This window comes from Podarcis vaucheri (assembly GCF_965113315.1).
Source record: "Podarcis vaucheri genome assembly, chromosome: 18".
Taxonomy (NCBI): domain Eukaryota; kingdom Metazoa; phylum Chordata; class Lepidosauria; order Squamata; family Lacertidae; genus Podarcis; species Podarcis vaucheri.
In genome coordinates this window covers 12,054,385-12,075,513 of record NC_138756.1, presented here as the reverse complement: position 1 = coordinate 12,075,513, position 21,129 = coordinate 12,054,385, and the positions used below count along the sequence as shown (strand labels likewise).

The window sequence follows — 21,129 nt, the reverse complement described above, 5'->3', positions numbered from 1 at the left end:
GAGAAGAAGGGCAGGGGAACCAACTGGCAATAAACTGTCCTTGGGAAGGCTGGAGTTTGGCGCCCGTCCCGTGAGAATCCCCTTTCTTAATAGCCCATAATTGCTGGGATGCAAAGGAAAAAAAACTCCAGTTTCTATTGCCCTGTGGGAATGTGGCCACGTCGAGGGTGTGGCTCTGGCTTCAGAAGCCGTGGACTTTGTTATTTGGACCTGCTTTTAAGAGCGGTTTTTCGGGTCCCAACAGTCCTAGCTGAGTTGCCTCCGTCCTTGAGAGATCCTGTAGCCAGAGACCTTCCTGGATCGAGAACGAGGAGTCGGAACCGCACAGGAGTGGTAAGAAGACCAAATTCTCCTCCTGGACCTATGATTCCCAGAGATCTTTGGGAAGAGGGATTAAATCGTTATTATTTAATGGAAATTGTGGCCATCGTGGCATACCTTCCGATGAAAATAGGGACATTGTATTCAATAATAATAATAATTTTATTTTTTATACCTGGCCCATCTGACTGGCGTGCCCCAGCAACTCTGGGTGGCTTCCAACACATATAAAAACAGAATAAAACATGAAACTTAAAAGAAAACTTCCTTCAGGGCTGCTTCCAGCTGTCATTGAAAGGTTGCATAGTTACTTATCTCCTTGGCTGCATGGGCCGCATAACTCCGTCCCCTCCAACATTTCTCCCTATTAAAATAAGGACGTCCTATTTCGTATCTTCCAATGTTTCTCCGATGAAAATAGGGACGTCCTATTCCACAGAAGCCGTTGGGGCCACTTTAATTTATCGTACAACTGGAGGAAATTAAACTGGTTGTATTATTATATTGTATCGTATCGCATTGTAGCATGGAGTGGGTGTGATATATAACATGCAACGCAGGTAATCCTAAGAACTTAGAATCCGGCTCAGTATGTAGCAGCTTCCTACGTACCTGCGTATTCTCCTAAAATCTTGTGGCCGTGAGTTCCGCAGGCTAGTGGTGCGCGGTGCAAAGAACCCCTTTTTCTTTCGTCTGGTGGTACTGTGGTCTAAACCACTGAGCCTCTTGGGCTTGCCGGTCAGAAGGTCAGCGGTTCGAATCCCCGCGACGGAGTGAGCTCCCGTTGCTCTGTCCCAGCTCCTGCCAACCTAGCAGTTCGAAAGCACGCCTGCGCAAGTAGATAAAGAGGTACCGCTGCGGCAGGAAGGCAAACAGCGTTTCCGTGCGCTCTCGTTTCCGCCATGCGCCAGAAGCGGTTAAGACCTGCCGGCCCCACGACCCGGAAAGCCGTCTGCGGACAAACTCCGGCTCCCTCGGCCTGAAAGCGAGATGAGCGCCGCAACTCCATAGTCGCCTTGGACTGGACTTAACCTTTCAAGGGGCCTTTTTCCTTTCACCCTTTACCTAAAACCTTGTGGCCATGAGTTCCGCAGGCTAGCGTTGCGCAAAGAAAGCCCCTTTCTTTTGTCTGGTCCTCCTGATCGGTTCCGTTGGAGGTGACCTCCCCATATCTCCTGTCTCTGCCCCCAAACTTTAAAAGAAAAAGACCAACTTTGCTCGCAGAGTGCGCTAAGCCAGAGACCCTTGACTTCCAGGCCATTGATCCCACATCTGTGGCTTTCTCTGAAGCTGGCAAGGGCAGAACCACCCGGAAAGGGCATTGAGCCACGAAACCGTTTTGAAAATTGACGTTTATTTTGCTCTCCGCTCGTTCCTAGAATTCCTCTGGGGAGGAGGTGAGTTTTGAGGTTCTTATCAGGCTGGCGCAGCCTGCACACTCCCAGTGTGCCTGCGCCTCGTTCGAAACCAGGCATTCGGGTGCCCCCTAACAGGCCTCTCTGTGGGGTGAGACGAGGGGAGAGACAGAGAGAGAGAGAAAAGGCCCCGTGTGGTTTCTGCCTGCTGCGGAAAACGCTCTTTGCTCCGGGTTCAGGAACAGAGGAACGTACTTTGCTCAGTCTGCGACAGGAGGAATGGATTTCGGTTTCGGCAGGTTGGTTTCGGCGGTGGGCACAGGGTCCGTCCGTCCGCGGGACGGAGAGCTTTGGGTGGGATTTGACGGGAAGGCAGAGCTGCCTCTGGGAGGGTCAAGAGGGCAGCTGGCCTGACGAAAGCTCAATTAAAAAATGCATTAATTAAAAAAGGGGTCTTGCAAGCAGGTTGTGCCCAGCCCTCCTGGAGAGAGCTTTGGGTGTGGGGCTCAGAGAGGCCAAGGCCCATTTGTGAACACTTCCCTGGGCATGTTAGAGGATGGAAAGCACCCAAGGTTGCAGGTTTGATCCCCGTATGAGGGAGAGTGGACTGGCCGTGGCTGAAAAAGCTCAGTGACCCCTGCTTTAGGTAAAGGTAAAGGGACCCCTGACCATTAGGTCCAGTCGTGGCCGACTCTGGGGTTACGGCGCTCATCTCGCTTTACTGGCCGAGGGAGCCGGCGTACAGCTTCCGGGTCATGTGGCCAGCAGGACTAAGCCGCTTCTGGCGAACCAGGGCAGCGCACGGAAACGCCGTTTACCTTCCCGTCAGAGTGGTACCTATTTATCTACTTGCACTGGCGTGCTTTTGAACTGCTAGGTTGGCAGGAGCAGGGACCGAGCAACGGGAGCTCACCCCGTCATTGCAGGGATTCGAACCGCCAACCTTCTGATCAGCAAGTCCTAGGCTCTGTGGTTTAACCCACAGCGCCACCTGCGTCCCCGACCCCTGCTTTAAAGGTTCCCAACTCGCCATTTCAGTCCCTCCTGCCAACCAGAGAGGTGCCATGCCAACTCAGGAATTCCTGACCTCGCCCCGAACCTGTCCGTCTCTTTCCACAAATTCTTTTAAGGTGTGCTCATTCCACCGGCGGTTTGCTCTCCCGTTGCCCCTCCCAGACCTTTGCCCACCCTGCGGACCTTATCTCAAGCCGAGAAGTCAAAAGTCCTTCCCGGGGCGGCAGCAGCAGAAGGGCGTTGTGAGGCTGTGGAATGCCAGCCTCGCAGGTGACGCCGCTGTCAAAATCCGACCTGATGGCGGTCCCGGATTTGGAGACCTCTGTGGGGGCCAAGAGGATTTGGAGCACGTTGTTGGAAGATAGGTGCATGCACTCAAGAGATCACAGAATGGTAGAGTTGCGAGGGACCCCCAGAGGTCATCCATCCCAACCCTCCTGCAGTGCAGGAACGGCCTCCTGACCTCTGCTTAAAAACCTTCAAGGAAGGAAAGCCCGCTGCCTTCCATCCGTCGCACGGTCAAGCGGCTCTCAGCCATCCTGGGCGGCTTAAAACAAAATATTAAAATACATTTTAGGGTTGGAATGCAGCCTAGAATAGCATTCGCCTTTTGGGCCGCTGGTGGCGCTGTGGGTTAAACCACAGAGCCCAGGACTTGCCGATCAGAAGGTCGGCGGTTCGAATCCCCGCAATGACGGGGTGAGCTCCCGTTGCTCGGTCCCTGCTCCTGCCAACCTAGCAGTTCAAAAGCACGTCAAAGTGCAAGTAGATAAATAGGTACCGCTCCGGCGGGAAGGTAAACGGCGTTTCCGTGCGCTGCTCTGGTTCGCCAGAAGCGGCTTAGTCCTGCTGGCCACATGACCCGGAAGCTGTACGCCGGCTCCCTCAGCCAATAAAGCGAGATGAGCGCCGCAACCCCAGAGTCGGCCACGACTGGACCTAATGGCCAGGGGTCCCTTTACCTTTACCTTTATCAACTCGCTTGGCTTTTCCAAAGAGGGCGAGGAAGCGAGGTGCTGGTGTTCTCCACCACCAGACAGAGAAACCCTGGAAGTGCAAACTAATTCAGACACACACAGAGACACAGACACACACACACAGTGAGAGGAGAAAGAAACAAGGGCTGCCTTGTTCTCCCCGGTGGGAGAAAACAGAGGCTCGCAGTAGGTAACCCTACCGCGTGGTTTAATTCTCAGATCTCCCTTCCTGGGCATCTTTCAGGGCCCTGCTGGGGCCAGGTGGATGAAAGGAGTGAAGCTGTCCTCCCTGGCAGGGTGGCTCTGCCACCGAAATACCACCCTCCCCGATTGCCAAGTGACGATTTAAGCTCCTGAATCTTATCCCCTTCCACTGCCTGAATGTTTTGCGTTGTCTGCGAGCTTGGCGCCAGTTTCCTCTGCCCCTGGGGTCAATGTCTGCTGCCCTTTACAGCTTGCGAAACTCCCATTTATGACCTGCGGCTTTCTGTTAATTCTCTCTCCTGCAAAACCAGATAGGCATGGAGTGAGTCCACTAAGGAGGTGGTTTATGGCTCTGCGAACAAAACTATGAGCGACCCAACCACCTTTGTCTCGTCTCCCTGGCATTGTTGTTGTTGTTTAGTGTCCGCCTCTTGGTGACCCCCTGGACCAGAGCACGCCAGGCACTCCTGTCTTCCACTGCCTCCCACAGTTTGGTCAAACTCATGCTGGTAGCTTGGAGAACACTGTCCCACCATCTCCTCCTCCATCGTCCCCTTCTCCTTGTGCCCTCCATCTTTCCCAACATCAGGGTCTTTTCCAGGGAGTCTTCTCTTCTCCTGAGGTGGCCAAAGTCTTGGAGTCTCAGCTTCAGGATCTGTCCTTCTAGGGAGCACTCAGGGCTGATTTCCTTCAGAATGGAGAGGTTTGATCTTCTTGCAGTCCATGGGACTCTCAAGAGTCTCCTCCAGCACCAGAATTAAAAAGCATCCATTCTTCGATGTCCTGAGTGATAAATTCTCCTTTCTCCCAGCAGAGGGCAATCGGTGCTTTGCTATTCTATTAGGGTGGCCTCTAAGATAAAGAAGGTCTGCCTTAGAATCATAGAATCAGAGAACTGCAGAGTTTGAAGGGACCGTGGGTGTAGACAGGGTTTTTTTCTGGCGGGGAGGGGCTCCAAAAAGTTGTTGTGACACCCCCCCAAAAAAACTTGGGAAGCATCGTTCGTTAAGGGTCCCTAGAGTTAGGAGATCCCGGTTCCCTGTGCAGAACTACAAGAGTTGCCTGCAAAGAGGGAATTGATTGCTAAACCACTCTGGAAATCATATCTCTGTCTGAAACCCTGGAAATAATAATAATACTTTATTATTTATACCCTGCCCATCTGGTTGGGTCTCCCCAGCCACTCTGGGCAGCTCCCAACAGATTAAAAACAGGGCTGCCTTCAGATGTCTTCTAAAAGTCAGATAGTTGTTTATTTCTTTGACATCTGGTGGGAGGGCGTTCCACAGGGCGGGTGCCACCACCGAGAAGGCCCTCTGCCTGGTTCCCTGTAATCTCACTTCTCGCAGGGAGGGAACCGCCAGAAGGCCCTCGGGAGAGGGACCCCGGTGTCCGGGGTGGAGACGCTCCTTCAGGGATACGGGGCCATTTAGGGCTTTCAAGGTCAGCACCAACACTTTGAATTGTGCTCGGAAACGTCCTGGGAGCCAATGTAGGTCTTTCAGGACCGGTGTTATGTGGTCTTGACAGCTGCTCCCAGTCCCCAGTCTGGCTGCCACATTCTGGATTAGTTGTAGTTTCCGGGTCACCTTCCAAGGTAGCAGCCAGCCAGTGGACAACACTGGGCTATATCAGCAGCCAGTCTAACCCAGCAGAAGGCAGCTTACTATGTACTGAATGTATGAATAAAGGTAAAGGTAAAGGGACCCCTGACTATTAGATCCAGTCGTGGCCGACTCTGGGGTTGCGGCGCTCGTCTCGCTTTACTGGCCGAGGGAGCCGGCGTACAGCTTCTGGGTCATGTGGCCAGCAGGACTAAGCTGCTTCTGGCGAAACAGAGCAGCGCACAGAAATGCCGTTTACCTTCCCGCCAGAGCGGTACCTACTTATCTACTTGCACTGGTGTGCTTTCGAACTGCTAGGTTGGCAGGAGCAGGGACCGAGCAACGGGAGCTCACCCCGTGGTGGGGATTCGAACCGCCGACCTTCTGATCGGCAAGTCCTAGGCTCTGTGGTTTAACCCACAGCGCCACCCGCATCATATAATTTCTCCCCCTCTTGCTTCCCAGGGACCGCAAAGCCCTGTTCCTGATGTGAAGGCTGCGCAACACCACTGGAACACCCAACCCAACATCTGGAGAACATCTTCTCACCTCCTAAGGGGAAGTCTCTGAGGTACCTGCTTTCGATAACGGAAATGTATATCCGTAGGCTTGTCTTCACCTCGTCTCCAAGCACAGACCCTGAAGACGAAAAACCAAGCAGCCCCCGGTCCAGTTCGCGAGTGGAGATGAAGTTTGAAGAGGCAACGGGCGACGAGTATTTTGACTTGGGCCACCACCGCGAGGAGAGGGCTGGGAATGGGTGGGGAACGGCTGAGCCCCCCGAAAATGGGTCAAAGTCCATCAATGGGAGGAAGGACCTTTGGACTTCACCGCCGGACAGAGAGTCCAAGCTGGAGGTGGTCAAATCCGGCTCGCTCTACGACATCCGGGCGTACAAAGGCGAGACGAAGCCTTCGAGGCTTTACGACGGGGACGAAGAGGAGCTGAGGTACAGGATCCGTCCCGAGGAGGCCTCGCCGGAGAAAGCCGAGGAGCTGGAGGAGGAACGGCGGGAGATCATCCGCAGCCAAGTGGTTAGGAAGAGCACCACCATGGCCCAGAAGTGGAGCTCCACGGAGGAGCTGGAGGCCATCAACGCTTCCTCCGCCGCCCCGGGGACGAGGAGCTATTCCACCGGCTTCGCGGTCTGCTTCGACAGCCCCTCTTCCCGCTGGGAGAGCAGCCCCGTCGACCCTCAAAACATAGACACGAAGAAGATCAATTTTGCCATGGCTCGGCAACAGTTCTTGGAGTTGGAGAAGGCCAACCCCAAGATGCTTCTGGGGCCGAGGAAACCGGCGCCCAGCTCGCGGACAACGCAAAACGTTCAGGGGACGGAAGGGGAGAAGATTCCTGATGCCTACAGCCAGAGAAGAATTGGTTGGTCTACTGAGCGGGCAGAGAGTCACGTTCTCCAAAGAACAGAACCCACATCTCCCAAGCAAACCCCTATTTGTCAAAACTCAACTGGAGGCGGCTGGGATTACGGTCTGGCAGAAATGCCCCAGAACTCAAGCGTTGTGGCGTCCGATGGAAGAAGTGTCTACATCAAAGAGGCGGCAGGAGAACCTCTGGATTGGGAGACCGGTGGCCAAGGCCTTGCCGAAGGAGATCTGGGGTCGTCGGACGAGACACCCATCGAGCGGGAAATCCGTCTGTCGATGGAAAGGGAGGACGCCCACCGCAAAGAGAGAGGGATCCGCCGGGTCAACAGCCGGGACGAGCTGGTGGAAATCCAAACCAAGCCTCTGTTGCTGTCGGACGACACGCCGCCGGTTTCCTCCAGGAAAGGAAAAGAGAAACACACGGTTTCCTTCTTCGTGCAGAGGGAGATTGAGCAGGAAACCAGGCGCGAGGAGGACCTGCAGAAAGAAGGGAGGCTGCTGTCCGGGACGTACGACAGGGGGCTCCGACAGGAGTTATCGGAACGCCGGAAAGTGTTTGAAAGGGACGAGGAGGCCCCCAGGACGGCAAGGATGCCGGGGGAGCCAGAGGAGGCCCAGAACGGCGAACCCAAGGAAAGGACGGCCGGCCAGGACGTGAAGTGGAGCTCAGAGGCCTACCAGCCTTCTTTGGCCAGTGGAAGAAAGCAAAGGGGTGACTTGCACCCTTTCGACCGCAACGACACCGACCAGCGGGTGGTTCCCTCTGGGTCTTGGGTACCGGAAGACTCGGGAGAGGAGCCTGCGGTTTTGCGGGAAGGACATTTCGCCATCCCAGTGAGGAAGCTCAAGTTCTCGTCTGCCGGCGACCGGGAACCCCCGACCTCCCGGGGGAAAGAGGGCAGGCTGGAGGGGTCCGCTCCACGGGAGGAGCTGTACACCGTGAAGACGCGGAGACCCCGGATGTCGGCCCTGATTGACCAGGAGATCCAGGATGCCTTGCAGAGGGAAGTAGAGCTTCAGGAGCAGCGCAGGAGAACTGGGACTGCGGTGGGACCCTCTCGGACATGGTCACAGAGCTCGGGTGAGAGGGGCAGGGCGGGGGGTCGGTGCCAGCTGGTTCACGTGCCATGGCAAATCGCATCAACACAGCCGTCATTTCATTCACAAAGCCGCCTTTCTGTAGCTAGAACCCCGCTCCAGGAGGCTGGCAGGAAGGAATGGTTTGCAGAATTGCAACCGTAAGGAAAGGCAGTCACAAGTTAGCTATCTAGTTACTTATCTCCTTGACTTGGGGGTTCCATAATTCCATCCCCTCCAACGTTTCTCCCCTGAAAATAGGGACGTCCTATTCCATCCCCTCCAGTGTTTCTCCCTTGAAAATAGGGACGTCCTATTCCATCCCCTCCAACGTTTTTCCCGTGTAAATAGGGGCGTCCTATTCCATCCCCTCCAACGTTTCTCCCCTGAAAAGAGGGACGTCCTATTCCATCCCCTCCAACGTTTCTCCCCTGAAAATAGGGACGTCCTATTCCATCCTCTCCAACGTTTCTCCCCTGAAAAGAGGGACGTCCTATTCCATCCCCTCCAACGTTTCTCCCCTGAAAATAGGGACGTCCTATTCCATCCCCTCCAACGTTTCTCCCCTGAAAATAGGGACGTCCTATTCCATCCCCTCCAGTGTTTCTCCCTTGAAAATAGGGACGTCCTATTCCATCCCCTCCAACGTTTCTCCCCTGAAAATAGGGACGTCCTATTCCATCCCCTCCAGCGTTTCTCCCGTGAAAATAGGGACGTCCTATTCCATCCCCTCCAGCGTTTCTCCCGTGAAAATAGGGACGTCCTATTCCATCCCCTCCAACGTTTCTCCCGTGAAAATAGGGACGTCCTATTACATCCCCTCCAACGTTCCTCCCCTGAAAATAGGGACGTCTTATTCAGTAATAATAATAACCCATCTGACTGAGTTGTCAACTAATTAATAATAATAATAATAATAATTTATTATACCCCTCCCATCTGGGCAGGTCTCCCAAGCCACTCTGGGCGGCTCCCAACAGAATATTAAAAACACGACAAAACATCAAACATTAAAAGCTTCCCTGAACAGGGCTGCCTTCAGATGTCTTCTAAAAATCAGGCAGTTTTTTATTTCCCTGACATCTGATGGGAGAGCGTTCCACAGGGCGGGCGCCACCACCAAGAAGGCCCTCTGCCTGGTTCCCTGTAACCTCGCTTCTCGCAGGGAGGGAACCGCCAGAAGGCCTTTGGGAGATGGACCCCGGTGTCCGGGCTGGACGATGGGGGTGGAGAGGCTTCTTTAGGTGTACAATAGAACATTAAACATTACAAACTTCCCTATACAGGGCTGCTTTCAGATGTCTTCTGAAGGTTGCATAGCTACTCATCTCCTTGACATCTGATGGGCAGGCATTGCACAGGGTGGGCGCCACCACCGAGATATCCCTGCGCTTGGTTTCTTTCTTTTTAAATTTAACTCTCTCTTCTGATTCCCTCCACCAGCTGCTTCAGGAATTGCCGACAGCTACTGCGTATCGGCCGTGGCTGCTCCCGATTCCCCTGCGAGGTTGTCTCCTTTGCTGTCCCCGCGTCAAGCCTATGTCAGGAAACCATCCTCGGAACCGGACTGGAGAGCGCAGCGTCCGTCGGCGGAAGAGGAGAAGACGAAGAGGCACAGGGAGGGAGGAACGGTAGGGACTTGCCAGCAACTGCTGCAACAGGGTGTTGGGGGCGGAGGTCGCTGCCTTAGATAGGAGAATCGTAGAGTTGGAAGGGACCCTGTATTTTAATATTTTGTCACTGTATTTTGATATTTTGTTGGAAGCCGCCCAGAGTGGCTGGGGAAACCCAGCCAGAAGGGCGGGGTACATAGCTGTCAGCCGTCCCGTATTTGGCGGGAAAGTCCCTTATCCCAGCGCCGTGTCCCACTGCTGTCCCTTATTGATGATGTCCCTTAAATTTCCCGGGTTTCAAAGGAAGCAGCTCCTCTCCCTCCCTCCCTGCCGGCCAGGGAGGAGGGAGGCTCCAACTGTGTTGCTTGGCTGCGTTGCTCACCCAATAAGGAGTCTAAGAACGACTGGGGGGTGGAGCTTGCATGCCTTGTGCCAATCAAATCGGCCGCGTTGCCTGGGGACTCGCCTTTGCTCAGCGCTTCCCAGCGGAGAGGTGACGGTGGTTTTCCTTGCTGCATCCCCTTTGCCGGGTTGCTGCGCTGTGGGAACCACCGCTTGAGGCTTCGTTTGGCTGCTGGCTGGGCTTTGGCTCGGAGGGGCTCAGAAGTTGAACATACCTGCGCTCTGAAAATCCCTTATTTTGGCTGCTGGTCCCTTATTTTCAAATCTGTAAATCTGGCAGGGTATAAATATATCATCATCATCATCATCATCATTATTATTATTATTATTATTATTATTATTATTATTATGTCCAACCCCTCTGCAATGCAGGAATGAATACACAGCTGTCCTCTATGGGGATCAAACCTGCAACCTTGCTGTTATCAGCACCACGCTTTAACCAACGGAGGGGAAAGTGTCCGCTTTGAATGCAGAAATTCCCCGGTTTTGATCCCTAGGGGAAGAAACCCCAGTTTAATAATAATAATAATAATAATAATAATAATAATAATAATAATAATATATTTATATCCTGCCCTCCCCAGCCGAAGCCGGGCTCAGAGCAGGCATAGGAAACCTAGCCCTCCAGATGTTTTGGGACTACAATTCCCATTATCCCTGACCACTGGTCCTGTTAGCTGATGGGAGTCGTAGTCCCAAAAGATCTGGAGGGCCGATTTGGGGGATGCCTGCCCTAGAGTGCCACTTCTGCCCGTCAGTGCAGGCGGCGCTGAACTAGATGGAGCCCTGGCCCAGGCAGCTTCGTATTAAAAGCCGGCCTTTGTTTAGAATCAAGAGGGCTGGAATCTTGCATTATCCTTCGGGGAAATAAATAGCAGAGCAGCTGCGCAGGTGGCCGCCTGGTTCGATCCGCCCGGTGTCTCCAGTCGGAGCTGGGAAAGTCTGAATTGGGGCGGACACCGAGCTGAGAGCTGTGACTCAGCCCGAGACACTTTTCCTGTGTTCCTAATTTGCAAAACACTGGAGGGCATACAGTCAGCCGTTCCTACTGTAGCAGGAAACCCCCCCCCCAATCATTCAGTTTGTACAAACTTCACACACACTCACACTCACACACTACATACGCTATGCTTCTGTTATAAATTCATAGAAAATCAACCAGACATCAGATTTGCACTGTTCCACTTTTATTTTACTCCATGAAGGAAGGACTACAAAATGGGGAAGGTTTGATACAGGGCAGCCATAATCCCTTGAGCATAGCAGTACATACACAGGAGCCCTGCCCAGTTGCTATGCCAACCCTGATGGTCCCAGACAGAAGACCATCAAGATCACAAAGAACTTGCATATAGGAGTGGATTCAGCACTGACTGGAACAAAGGACAATGATCAGCTCTTCCCTCTGGGGGCAGGAAACTGCAAACTCCCCTCTGTCACCTGGAAAGTATTTATGGGGAGGGGGAAAGGGGGAACCAGCCAGGTGACAGGACACTCAGGTTACCACCACAACCCCTCCCTCAACCCATCCTTTCTGTGATGTATGCATGATGTTTCTGGGGGTGGGCTTGACCTAGAGGATGGGAATTTCAAAAGTCTTTATAAGGCCTTGCACACCTTTTTTTTCTGGGTCCCTCCTCTCTCCTGCAAGTGAGGGGAGCACCCTGTTGCAACAGATCAATAAAGGCTACAGGCTGCTGTTTTGCTCCAAGTTATCCTGGTTGGTGTCTTTGTTTTTGTCCAAGGGAGCCCTCGGATTTTTCCGTTAACACTACGGAATATCCCCTCCCTGCCAGATTTCCTGTTCTCTTACCTTCCTCCTCTTTCCCTCCCCCAGTATGCTGGCATCGATCTGCACGACGAAATCGACTCCGAGGTAAGACGGCGCCCTTGCCCTGTGGGGAGAAAGCCTTACACTGTCTTACTCAGAAGTAAGCCCCTCTGTATTCAATGGTCCAGACTGTGCAGCCTTGCACTCCAATCCTAGGTGGTTCTTTTTTACTCAGAAGGAAGTCCCACTGAGTTCAAGAGGATTTACGCTCTGGTGCACTCCCGATCATTCTCACAGTCCCTATTACAGTGGGGCCTCGGTTGTCGAACATAATCCATTCCAGAAGACTGTTTGACTTCTGAAACGTCCGACAACCGAGGCACAAAGGGTGGTCTCCAAAGTCAACGGAGAAAATTGAAAAACGCCCAGCGGAAACCGTTCTGCTTCGGAGACGCGTTCAAAAACGGAAGCAATTACTTCCGGGTTTTTGGCATCCGGAAACCGAAATGTTCAGCTTCCGAGAAGCTCAAAAACCAAGGTAAAAAGGTAAAGGGACCCCTGACTGTTAGGTCCAGTCATGGCTGACTCTGGGGTTGCGGCGCTCATCTCGCTTTACTGGTCGAGGGAGCCGGCGTACAGCTTCCGGGTCATGTGGCCAGCAGGACTAAGCCGCTTCTGGTGAACCAGAGCAGCGCACGGAAACGCCGTTTACCTTCCCGCCGGAGTGGTACCTATTTATCTACTTGCATTTTGACGTGCTTTCGAACTGCTAGGTGGGCAGGAGCAGGGACCGAGCAACGGGAGCTCACCCCGTCATTGCGGGGATTCGAACTGCCGACCTTCTGATCAGCAAGTCCTAGGCTCTGTAGTTTAACCCACAGCGCCACCAGCATACCGTCATACTACTACTACTACTACTACTACTACTATTATTATTATTATTATTATTATTATTATTATTATTACCCGCCTTTTCTCCTGGCAGGGACTCAAGGTAGCCTACACCTAAATTTTATTTCACCACGGTCACACGGCCCCCGGGAGCTCGTCTGCCAGGCAAGGCGGCCCCTGCTGGCTGCAAAAGAACACTTGTTCCCTTAACTGAGCCGCCGATTCCTTTTGCAGGTTGTGAAATCCACCAAAGTCGTCTGCCAGAGGGGACTCCTGGCTCAGCTTTGGGAGACGGGCCAGATACGCGGGGCCGTCGACGACAGCGACTGAACCTTGGAGAGGAACTAGAATTCCCAAAGCCAGCATCGGCGCCCGCCTGTGGGGCTTTTCTTTGGTATTTAATTCTCTGGTCTCCCAAGTGTTTTTCCGTTTGATCTCTTGCCGGGTTCGGCCAGCGGTCGGATCCCGCCGACCCATCTATGTCCGATTAAAATTCTGCGCCACTTTGATTGCGAGAGAGGCGGCCCAGAATTGATCCTGGCGATTTCACGGGTTCTGGGTTGCGATGGTGAGGTCTAGCACCTTAACTTTCCTTTTAGGGGGAGGTCAGTGGCAGTGCCGAAGACCCCCAAATTCAGCCCCTGGCGCTGCCAGCCAGTACTCAGGCAGATGGTCTCAGTGATGGACAGCTTCCCACTTCCCCCTTTAAATCAGTTCATGAGGACTGGAATCTTCCTTTTCTCTTTTTAAAGGAAAGGAAAGGGCTAGGGCTTGGGGCAGAGGCACCGCTTTTGGACGCAGAAGGTCCCAGATTTTAAACCTTGACAGCTCAAGGTCAGCCTGGGTGAGAGGCGCACTGCCTGACATAGCTGCTGCCAGTCTGTGTGGGGAAAGCTGAGCTGGGTGGAATCTTAATATAGTTTCCTTCCTTCCTGGGCGGAGGCAGTGGGGCTGAGTGGTCGCAGCACCTTCCGCCGTTTTGTGGCCGGTGGGTCCCAATAATAATAATAATTTATTATTTTTACCCCGCCCATCTGACTGGGTTTCCCCAGCCACTCTGGGCGGCTCCCAACAGAATTAAAAGCGCAATAAAACATCAAACATTAAAAACTTCCCTAAACAGGGCTGCCTTCAGATGTCTTCTAAAAGTCAGATAGTTGTTTATTTCCTTGACATCTGAAGGGAGGGTGCCACCACCGAGAAGGCCCTCTGCCTGGTTCTCTGTAACTTCACTTCTCGCAGGGAGGGAACCACCAGAAGGCCCTCGGGAGAGGGACCCCGGTGTCCGGGGTGGAGACGCTCCTTCAGATCTACTGGGCCGAGGCTGTTTGGGGCTTTCAAGGTCAGCCCCAACACTTTGAATTGTGCTCGGAAACGTCCTGGGAGCCAATGTAGGTCTTTCAGGACCGGTGTTATGTGGTCTCCACTCCCAGTCGCCAGTCTGGATGCCGCATTCTGGATTAGTTGCAGTTTCCGGGTCACCTTCAAAGGCAGCCCCATGGAGAGCGCATGGCAGTAGTCCAAGCGGGAGATAACTAGAGCATGCACCACTCTGGCCAGACAGAGTACCCTTGATAGGGCAGGAACCCTCGCTGCCTCACCAGGACTTGAACCCAGAGCTCCAGCGTCCAAATCTTAACTTCCTTTCTGCTACATTTCCAGCGTCTTTGTACAGGGCGGGGTTCTGTTTGTTTTCCGGCTAAGGAGGCGGCCCTGATCCATGCATGTAGTATCACTCAGGGTGCCTCACCCTCAAAGCTCGAGACTACCCTGGGACCCAGCAGTCTGTCTCTTGTCTGGTTCCTGCACGGTCACAACGGGCTCATATATGTATATGTGTATAATTTATATACGATCAAGAAAGAGGAATAAATCGTTTCGTCTCCGTCCTTTTGCGAATGTTAAGTCCAGTGCTGGATTTACGTATAAGCTAAGCAATTCATAGCTTAGGGTCCTCACTCTCTTGGGGGCCCCCAAAAAATTAAAGGGGGAAGAAAACTGGATGTACATTTCCAAAATATAAGATAGAAAACAAATAAAATAAAACCTACATACAGCAACAGTGTTTTGTGTTGTGTGGGCTCCTCTGGTGTAAGTCATGGGCCCCGCCTGCTCCCTAAAATATCACAGGTTTGCTCTTTTCTATATATAGGGTGCCTACATTCTGCATGGACTGGTTCTATGGCCACATGTGCAAATGGCTTGAGATACCTATGAGGTCCATAAATTACCATATAGCATATACCGGTATTCAACACAAAAAACAGTGACAATTTGTTGTTGACAAAGGACAGCTGGACATATAGGTGAAACTCGAAAAATTAGAATATCGTGGGAAAGTTCCTTGATTTCAGGAATTCAACTTGAATGGTGAAACTATGAGATTGACTCGTGACATGCAAAGCGCGATGTGCGTCTGCTTCTCAGAGGTCCAATCTTGCTTGATTTGCAATCCTTGTTTTGCTGATTTCCTTGAATATTCTGATTTTCTGAGATGGTTAATTTGGGGTTTTCACCAGCTGTACGCCATGATCATGGCAATGATCACAAATCAAGGCTTGACGTATCCCTTCAGGCAAAGGATAACGGCAGGATCCTTTGTGCTGGGGAGCCTTCCGTTTGAAATATCTAGCGTGGATGTGAGCTCTGTCGCGCCAGGCGAAAAAATCACACAGGCTCAGACTATAGATTTAAAAGTAAATTACAGTCCTTGTGCGCTTGGAAACTCTCTTTTAAAGTAGATTGCCCTTTGCACCCCAACGTGACCTTTATCTCCTTTAATTTTATTTCCCACCACTTTTTGGGGGTCCTCACTTTGTTGTTGTCATTTTTAAAAAAAACGAATGCTAACTTTAAGCTGCAACGCCACCCAGCTTCCACCAGAGGGCGGGAAGACACCGTTACAGATGTTACAGATGTGGCTCCAAATGCTCCTTCGATAAAGGGCTTGCTTCATTAGAGCTTCTGTAAATCTGGAAAATAGGGGCAGTTGGAGGCACTACTGAGCTTAATTTATTCATCCTGTAAGGTTATATGCAAGGTTATACCGTGGTAAAGGTAAAGGGACCCCTGACCGTTAGGTCCAGTCGGGACCGACCCTGGGGTTGCGGCGCTCATCTTGCTTTATTGGCCGAGGGAACTGGCATCCAGCTTCCGGGTCATGTGGCCAGCAGGACTAAGCCGCTTCTGGCGAACCAGAGCAGCGCACGGAAACGCCGTTTACCTTCCCGCCGGAGTGGTACCTATTGATCTACTTGCGCTTTGACGTGCTTTCGAACTGCGAGGTTGGCAGGAGCAGGGAGAGAGCAACAGGAGCTCACCCTGTCGCGGGGATTCGAACTGCCGACCTTCTGATCAGCAAGTCCTAGGCTCTGCGGTTTAACCCACAGCGCCACCCGCGTCCCTATACAGTGGTACCTCTGGTTAAGTACTTAATTCGTTCCGGAGCTCCATTCTTAACCTGAAACTGTTCTTAACCTGAAGCACCACTTTAGCTAATGGGGCCTCCCGCTGCCACCGCACCGCCGGAGCACGATTTCTGTTCTCATCCTGAAGCAAAGTTCTTAATTTGAGGCACTATTTCTGGGTTAGCGGAGTCTGTAACCTGAAGCGTATGTAACCCGAGGTACCACTGTATATCATTCCGGCAAGGCTCTTGACCACCGAACAGAAGCAAGGGACCTCTTAAGACAGGAAGTAGGGACTCTGTACTGTACTTGAAGAGACAGAGCAAGGTCAAGCTACTCTTCCCAGATGCAACATGTTGTTGTTTTCCTGCATGGCGTCACTTCTCATTGTTATTTCTGCAAGCCTTAAAAGAATGTGAACCGCTTATCTGGCTACCCCCGCCCTGCTTCTGCAATATTTCCGCTGGACGCCGCTTTTGCTGCTGCAAAAAAACCAGCTCCTTCCACCCAGCCAAGCTCTGTGCAAAAGCTTCCAGGTTCGGAGAAATCACAGGAGGCCGAGACAGTGGTCCCTTGGTTCTCAGACTTAATCCGTTCCGGAAATTCCGTTCCAAAACCAAAGTGTTCCAAAACCAAGGTGCGCTTTCCCATAGAAAGTCATGCAAAATGGATGGATCCATTCCAGACTTTTAAAAACAGCAATTTAACGTGAATTTGACTATCTAACGAGACCATTGATGCATAAAATGAAAGCAATAAACAATGTACCGCAATCACACAATCAATCAATCAGTAGCTGAGCTGGGTTCCACAGTCACAAAAGCAAAACAAGAGCCGCAAAAAGGAAAACGCAAAACAAATAGCAAAAATACGGCAGAACTCAATGTAACGCTCAAAACAGAGGCGTGGCACTCCAAACGGACGTGTTCGGCTTCCGAAAAACGTTTGCAAACCGCAACACTTACTTCCAGGTTTGCAATATTTGGGTTCCAAGTTGTCTGAATACCAAGGTGTTTGAGAACCAAAGTACCACTGTAGCTGTAGCAGTAGTAGTAGTAGCAATAATTTATTATCTATACCCCGCCCATCTGGCTGGGCTTCCCCAGCCACTCTGGGCGGCTTCCAGTAAAATATTAAAATACAATAATTCATCAAACATTAAAAGCTTCCCTAAACAGGGCTGCCTACAGATGTCTTCTAAAAGTCAGAGAGTCATTTATCTCTTTGACATCTGGCGGGAGGGCGTTCCACAGGGAGGGCGCCACCACCGAGAAGGCCCTGTGCCTGGTTCCCTGTAACTTGGCTTCTCGCAGGGAGGGAACCGCCAGAAGGCCCTCGGAGCTGGACCTCAGTGTCCAGGCAGAACGATGGGGGTGGAGGCGCTCCTTCAGGTCTGTGAGTATGGAAGCATCCCCTCCAAGTGTCCCGGTTATCCAGGAACAATCACAGGAGGACCCGGGAAGAGGGGAAATCCTTGGACAGCATGACAGAACTCAGGAGTGTGGGCGATCAATCGGGCAGATAAAATTTCGGCGCGGGTGTCTGTGCGATGCACAGAAAAGCAACAAGAAGTTTGCACTTCTGGGAGAGGCCATCTGAGGAGCCTTTCCTTTTGCACGCAGCAATGGGGGCTGTTTGTCTAAATAAGACACGCAATTTCTTGATGGGGTGGAAGAATGCAAAGAATCCGGAGAGGAAAAACCAGTTAGAGGAGAAGGAACAGAGGCCAGAGAAAGGGGCTATTTTTTTTTTTAACAGGGGGAAAGATACTTGCACCCGTTTCTAGCTATTAAAGGGGAGTTTTCTAAAGTGCGGTGCGGAGATTTGGTCATTGTTTCTCTACCCCAATGCCAGGGCTATGACCGGTTAGATGAGACAAGTTTCCTGGAGTTTTTGCACCGTGTTTCCTAAGGAAATTGTCTCCTCCGCAAGGCATGCGCTCGGCTCCAGCTGCCTGCAGAGACACCATATATCCACAGCACGTTTAAAGGATATTTCTTCCCCCAAAAATAATTCTGGGAACTGCAGCGTAACCCCTTGCTGTGCTACAGTTCCCAGCACCCTGAACAGACTGCAGTTTCCAGGAGCCTTTGGTGGGTGGGGACGAAGGGGGTGAGGACCTGCGTTTATGGGATGGCGGTGAGTTACCAGCAATGCCCTCCTGACACACAGGCCAGTCCCTACAAGAAAGAAAGAAAGAAAGAAAGAAAGAAAGAAAGAAAGAAAGAAAGAACAAGTCAGATCTCGGAGGTGGCGAAGTTAAGGAAACAGACATTTCAGCTTCCTGGAACCCCGTTGGGAGACCTTGCGAAGGAAATACAAGAGGGAGGCTCTTTGGCGCTGAAGGACAACTCGCGGTGGAGAACTTCTCCTAACTTCTCAGCACACGTTCTGCCAAATGGACCCATGATTTTTTCGTTTTTGCAAGCGACTGTCCCTGATATAATTACCATTGCCGTTTTTCTTCTTCGAAATTTTTTATCCATTTTATAACACAAACAGAAAGTACACACAATACGGACAAATTCTTGCCATATCCTTATTTCCCTAAACACTGTTAGGTGGCCTTCCCCAAGTCCCCCCTATCCGATTTTCATTTTACTTCATCTTTAGCAGTTTACATATGCCCATTTCAAACAAGCACTGCATTTTGCTCTGCGCATCATTCTGGGAATTAAACAGGCCCGCTTTTAGATGCGAACCAGAGCCGATTTCCGCCCCTTCCATCTCCGTTAATTTCTACTTGCTTAAGGACTAACGGCGGGTGCAAATTTGTGTTTGATTTTCACGTTTGCTTCTTTAAAGGGTTGTTCAGATGCTGAAGACAAGTTGGAATTTAAGGATGGCTTTCTGAAACCACTCCGGGCGGTTTCCATCTCTGTTTGCTCCGACGGGAAATTTCCATGACACTCGGATGAGATGAAAGGAGCTGGCGGGCATGAATAAACCATCGCTGCCCTGAATTATTTAGCGATGGACCTTGCGGTGTGCGAAGGGGGGGGAAACGATCCCTTCGTCCCTCATTGATGTTTCTGTCACCTCTGTATATAATATATAAGCCAGCCAACGCTGAACTTTATAATGCAGGCGCCAGAATGAACCTCTTTTTAAAAAACAAAGGAAGGGAATCTGGGGCGTTTGATCGTTTCCAAACAACCTGCTCGCTCGTACACCGTTATTTCTTGAATTTACGCCTTGCCCGCCCTCCCCAAGGGGCCCAGGGCAGCAAGCAGAGGCATGACTTAAAAGCAAAAAAAAAGCAATTTCTACTACAGTTGAAAACACTCGTAAATAAAACATCTCAGGAGGAACGGTCGAAGGAGCTGGGTATGTTTAGCCTGGAAAATATGAGATGTGATAGGATAGCCATGTGTACAAATGATACACAGCCTTGATAGAAGCACGCAGAAAGCGAGCTTCTGGAATTTCTACCTTCTACAGAAAAGCTGCAATATGGAGCCAAAGGTAGCAGGTCCTTTTCGGTGGTGGCACCCTGGCTTTAGAATACCCTCCCGAAAGAAGGAAGGAGGTCTTCTACAAAGCGTTCATTTCAGCCCTAGGTGTATTTACCCTTTTATACACACATATATAAAGCTGGTGGAACCGTTTCTGGTTTATTAACGTCGCGTTGATGTTTTGTTCTTACGATCGCAGCCCTGGAATGCATTTATATTTTGGTTTTTTTGGATTGAAGGAGTGGTGTGGAAACTGCCGAAATAAACTGACCGGTAACGGGGAGGATTGCCAGAACATTGCATTTTTTGCAAAAATAAAAATTGCTGTTAGAAACCATTTGCCGTGCTGGGGAGTCGGGGTTCTGCCATTTTTATTATGGTAGCTTGTGGTTTCAACAAAATTCCGCACCACAATAGGCAGGAAATGGCTGGCGTAGTCCCCCCCCCCTCTTTCTTTTCATAGTGTATATGAGGAAATGAGTAATCAGAGAGGAGCAGCCCGAAGCAGGAAAGTGTCGCAATTATATGAACGGCAAATGCCAAAACAAGACGCAGCCCCGTCCATTTGCAAAATTTTCGGGAGATTTGGCAGGGTGCGGAGGGAATCTGTTGGAAACTGTTCCTTCCCTTTAGGGTTTTTTGATTTAGTTCTTGTTGCTTATTCGGAAGCACACACATCAGAAAGGTTAGCAAAATCATATGGCCGGCCGACACCCCATACCTTTAAAGGAATTTGGCTTCTTGGGAATTGTGGTTCGCTCCCTCACAGAGCTACACTTCCTGGCACCCTTAAACTACAGTTCCCAGGATTTTATTTTATTTTTGAGGGAAGGGAGTCTTAAATGTGCTTCAAGTGCACACTATGTGTGCAGTCTTCTTGTTGTTGTTTAGTCGTTTCGTCGTGTCCGCCTCTTCGTGACCCCCTGGACCAGAGCACACCAGGCACTCCTGTCTTCCCGCAGTTTGGTCAAACTCATGCTGGTAGCTTCGAGAACACTGTCCCACCATCTCGTCCTCTGAAGCGCTGGAGTTTGGTGCCCAGGCAGGCCCGCACGTTCACAAGTCTCTCGGCTAAATGGGGGGTGGAGGGGAGGGCGATTTCATCTTGCCACGGGCAGAGAAAGGTAACCTGGAATTGAAATTACATCCCTCCCGGCCGAAACCCAATCCAGCCGTGTAACAGAATAAGCATGCGGTGCTGTCGCTGCCAAACAGCTGGTGAACTGGAGATGGGAGCCTGAAATGAAAGCAAAGAAAACTAAATTTAAAACGCCTTTCTTGCTTTCCCGTTCTTCATTCCCCACCCCCAGGTCTCCTTCCCCAACTACATTTCTCCCGGTTTCTGCCTTGCACGCCTTAGGTTCTCCCTCCGCGGTTGATAATAGCTATAGTTGCCATCGAAATTATTCAACCCCCATTGCAAACCAGGTTTGTTTTCGAAATTGACAGGCTTTCTGCTGTCTGCAATGAGCAAATCGAACAAAAGCAATCGAAATAGCTGAACACAACGGTGGCCCCCCAAATTCGGCTGGAAATTTCTCCAGGGCCCACCCGAGCTGGGAGAAAATTACTGAGTCTCACTGGCACAACCCCAAAGAGGCAGCGCTTGGCATGTTGTTGTTGTTTAGTTGTTTAGTCGTGTCCCACTCT

General features: G+C 51.3%; 1 protein-coding gene across 1 annotated transcript in view; it reads left to right on the top strand.

Moving 5' to 3' along the window:
• The first annotated feature begins 1,308 nt into the window (after positions 1-1,308).
• The window catches only part of MISP (mitotic spindle positioning), a 52,991-nt gene continuing 33,170 nt past the window's right edge, over positions 1,309-21,129 (top strand). Inside the window, exons 1-5 of the mRNA XM_082206359.1 lie at positions 1,309-1,975; positions 5,941-7,941; positions 9,381-9,568; positions 11,793-11,831; positions 12,852-13,959. Coding sequence (XP_082062485.1) covers positions 6,069-7,941; positions 9,381-9,568; positions 11,793-11,831; positions 12,852-12,947 — 2,196 coding nt within the window. The 5' untranslated portion in view covers positions 1,309-1,975; positions 5,941-6,068 and the 3' untranslated portion in view covers positions 12,948-13,959. The remainder of the gene's footprint in view (positions 1,976-5,940; positions 7,942-9,380; positions 9,569-11,792; positions 11,832-12,851; positions 13,960-21,129) is intronic.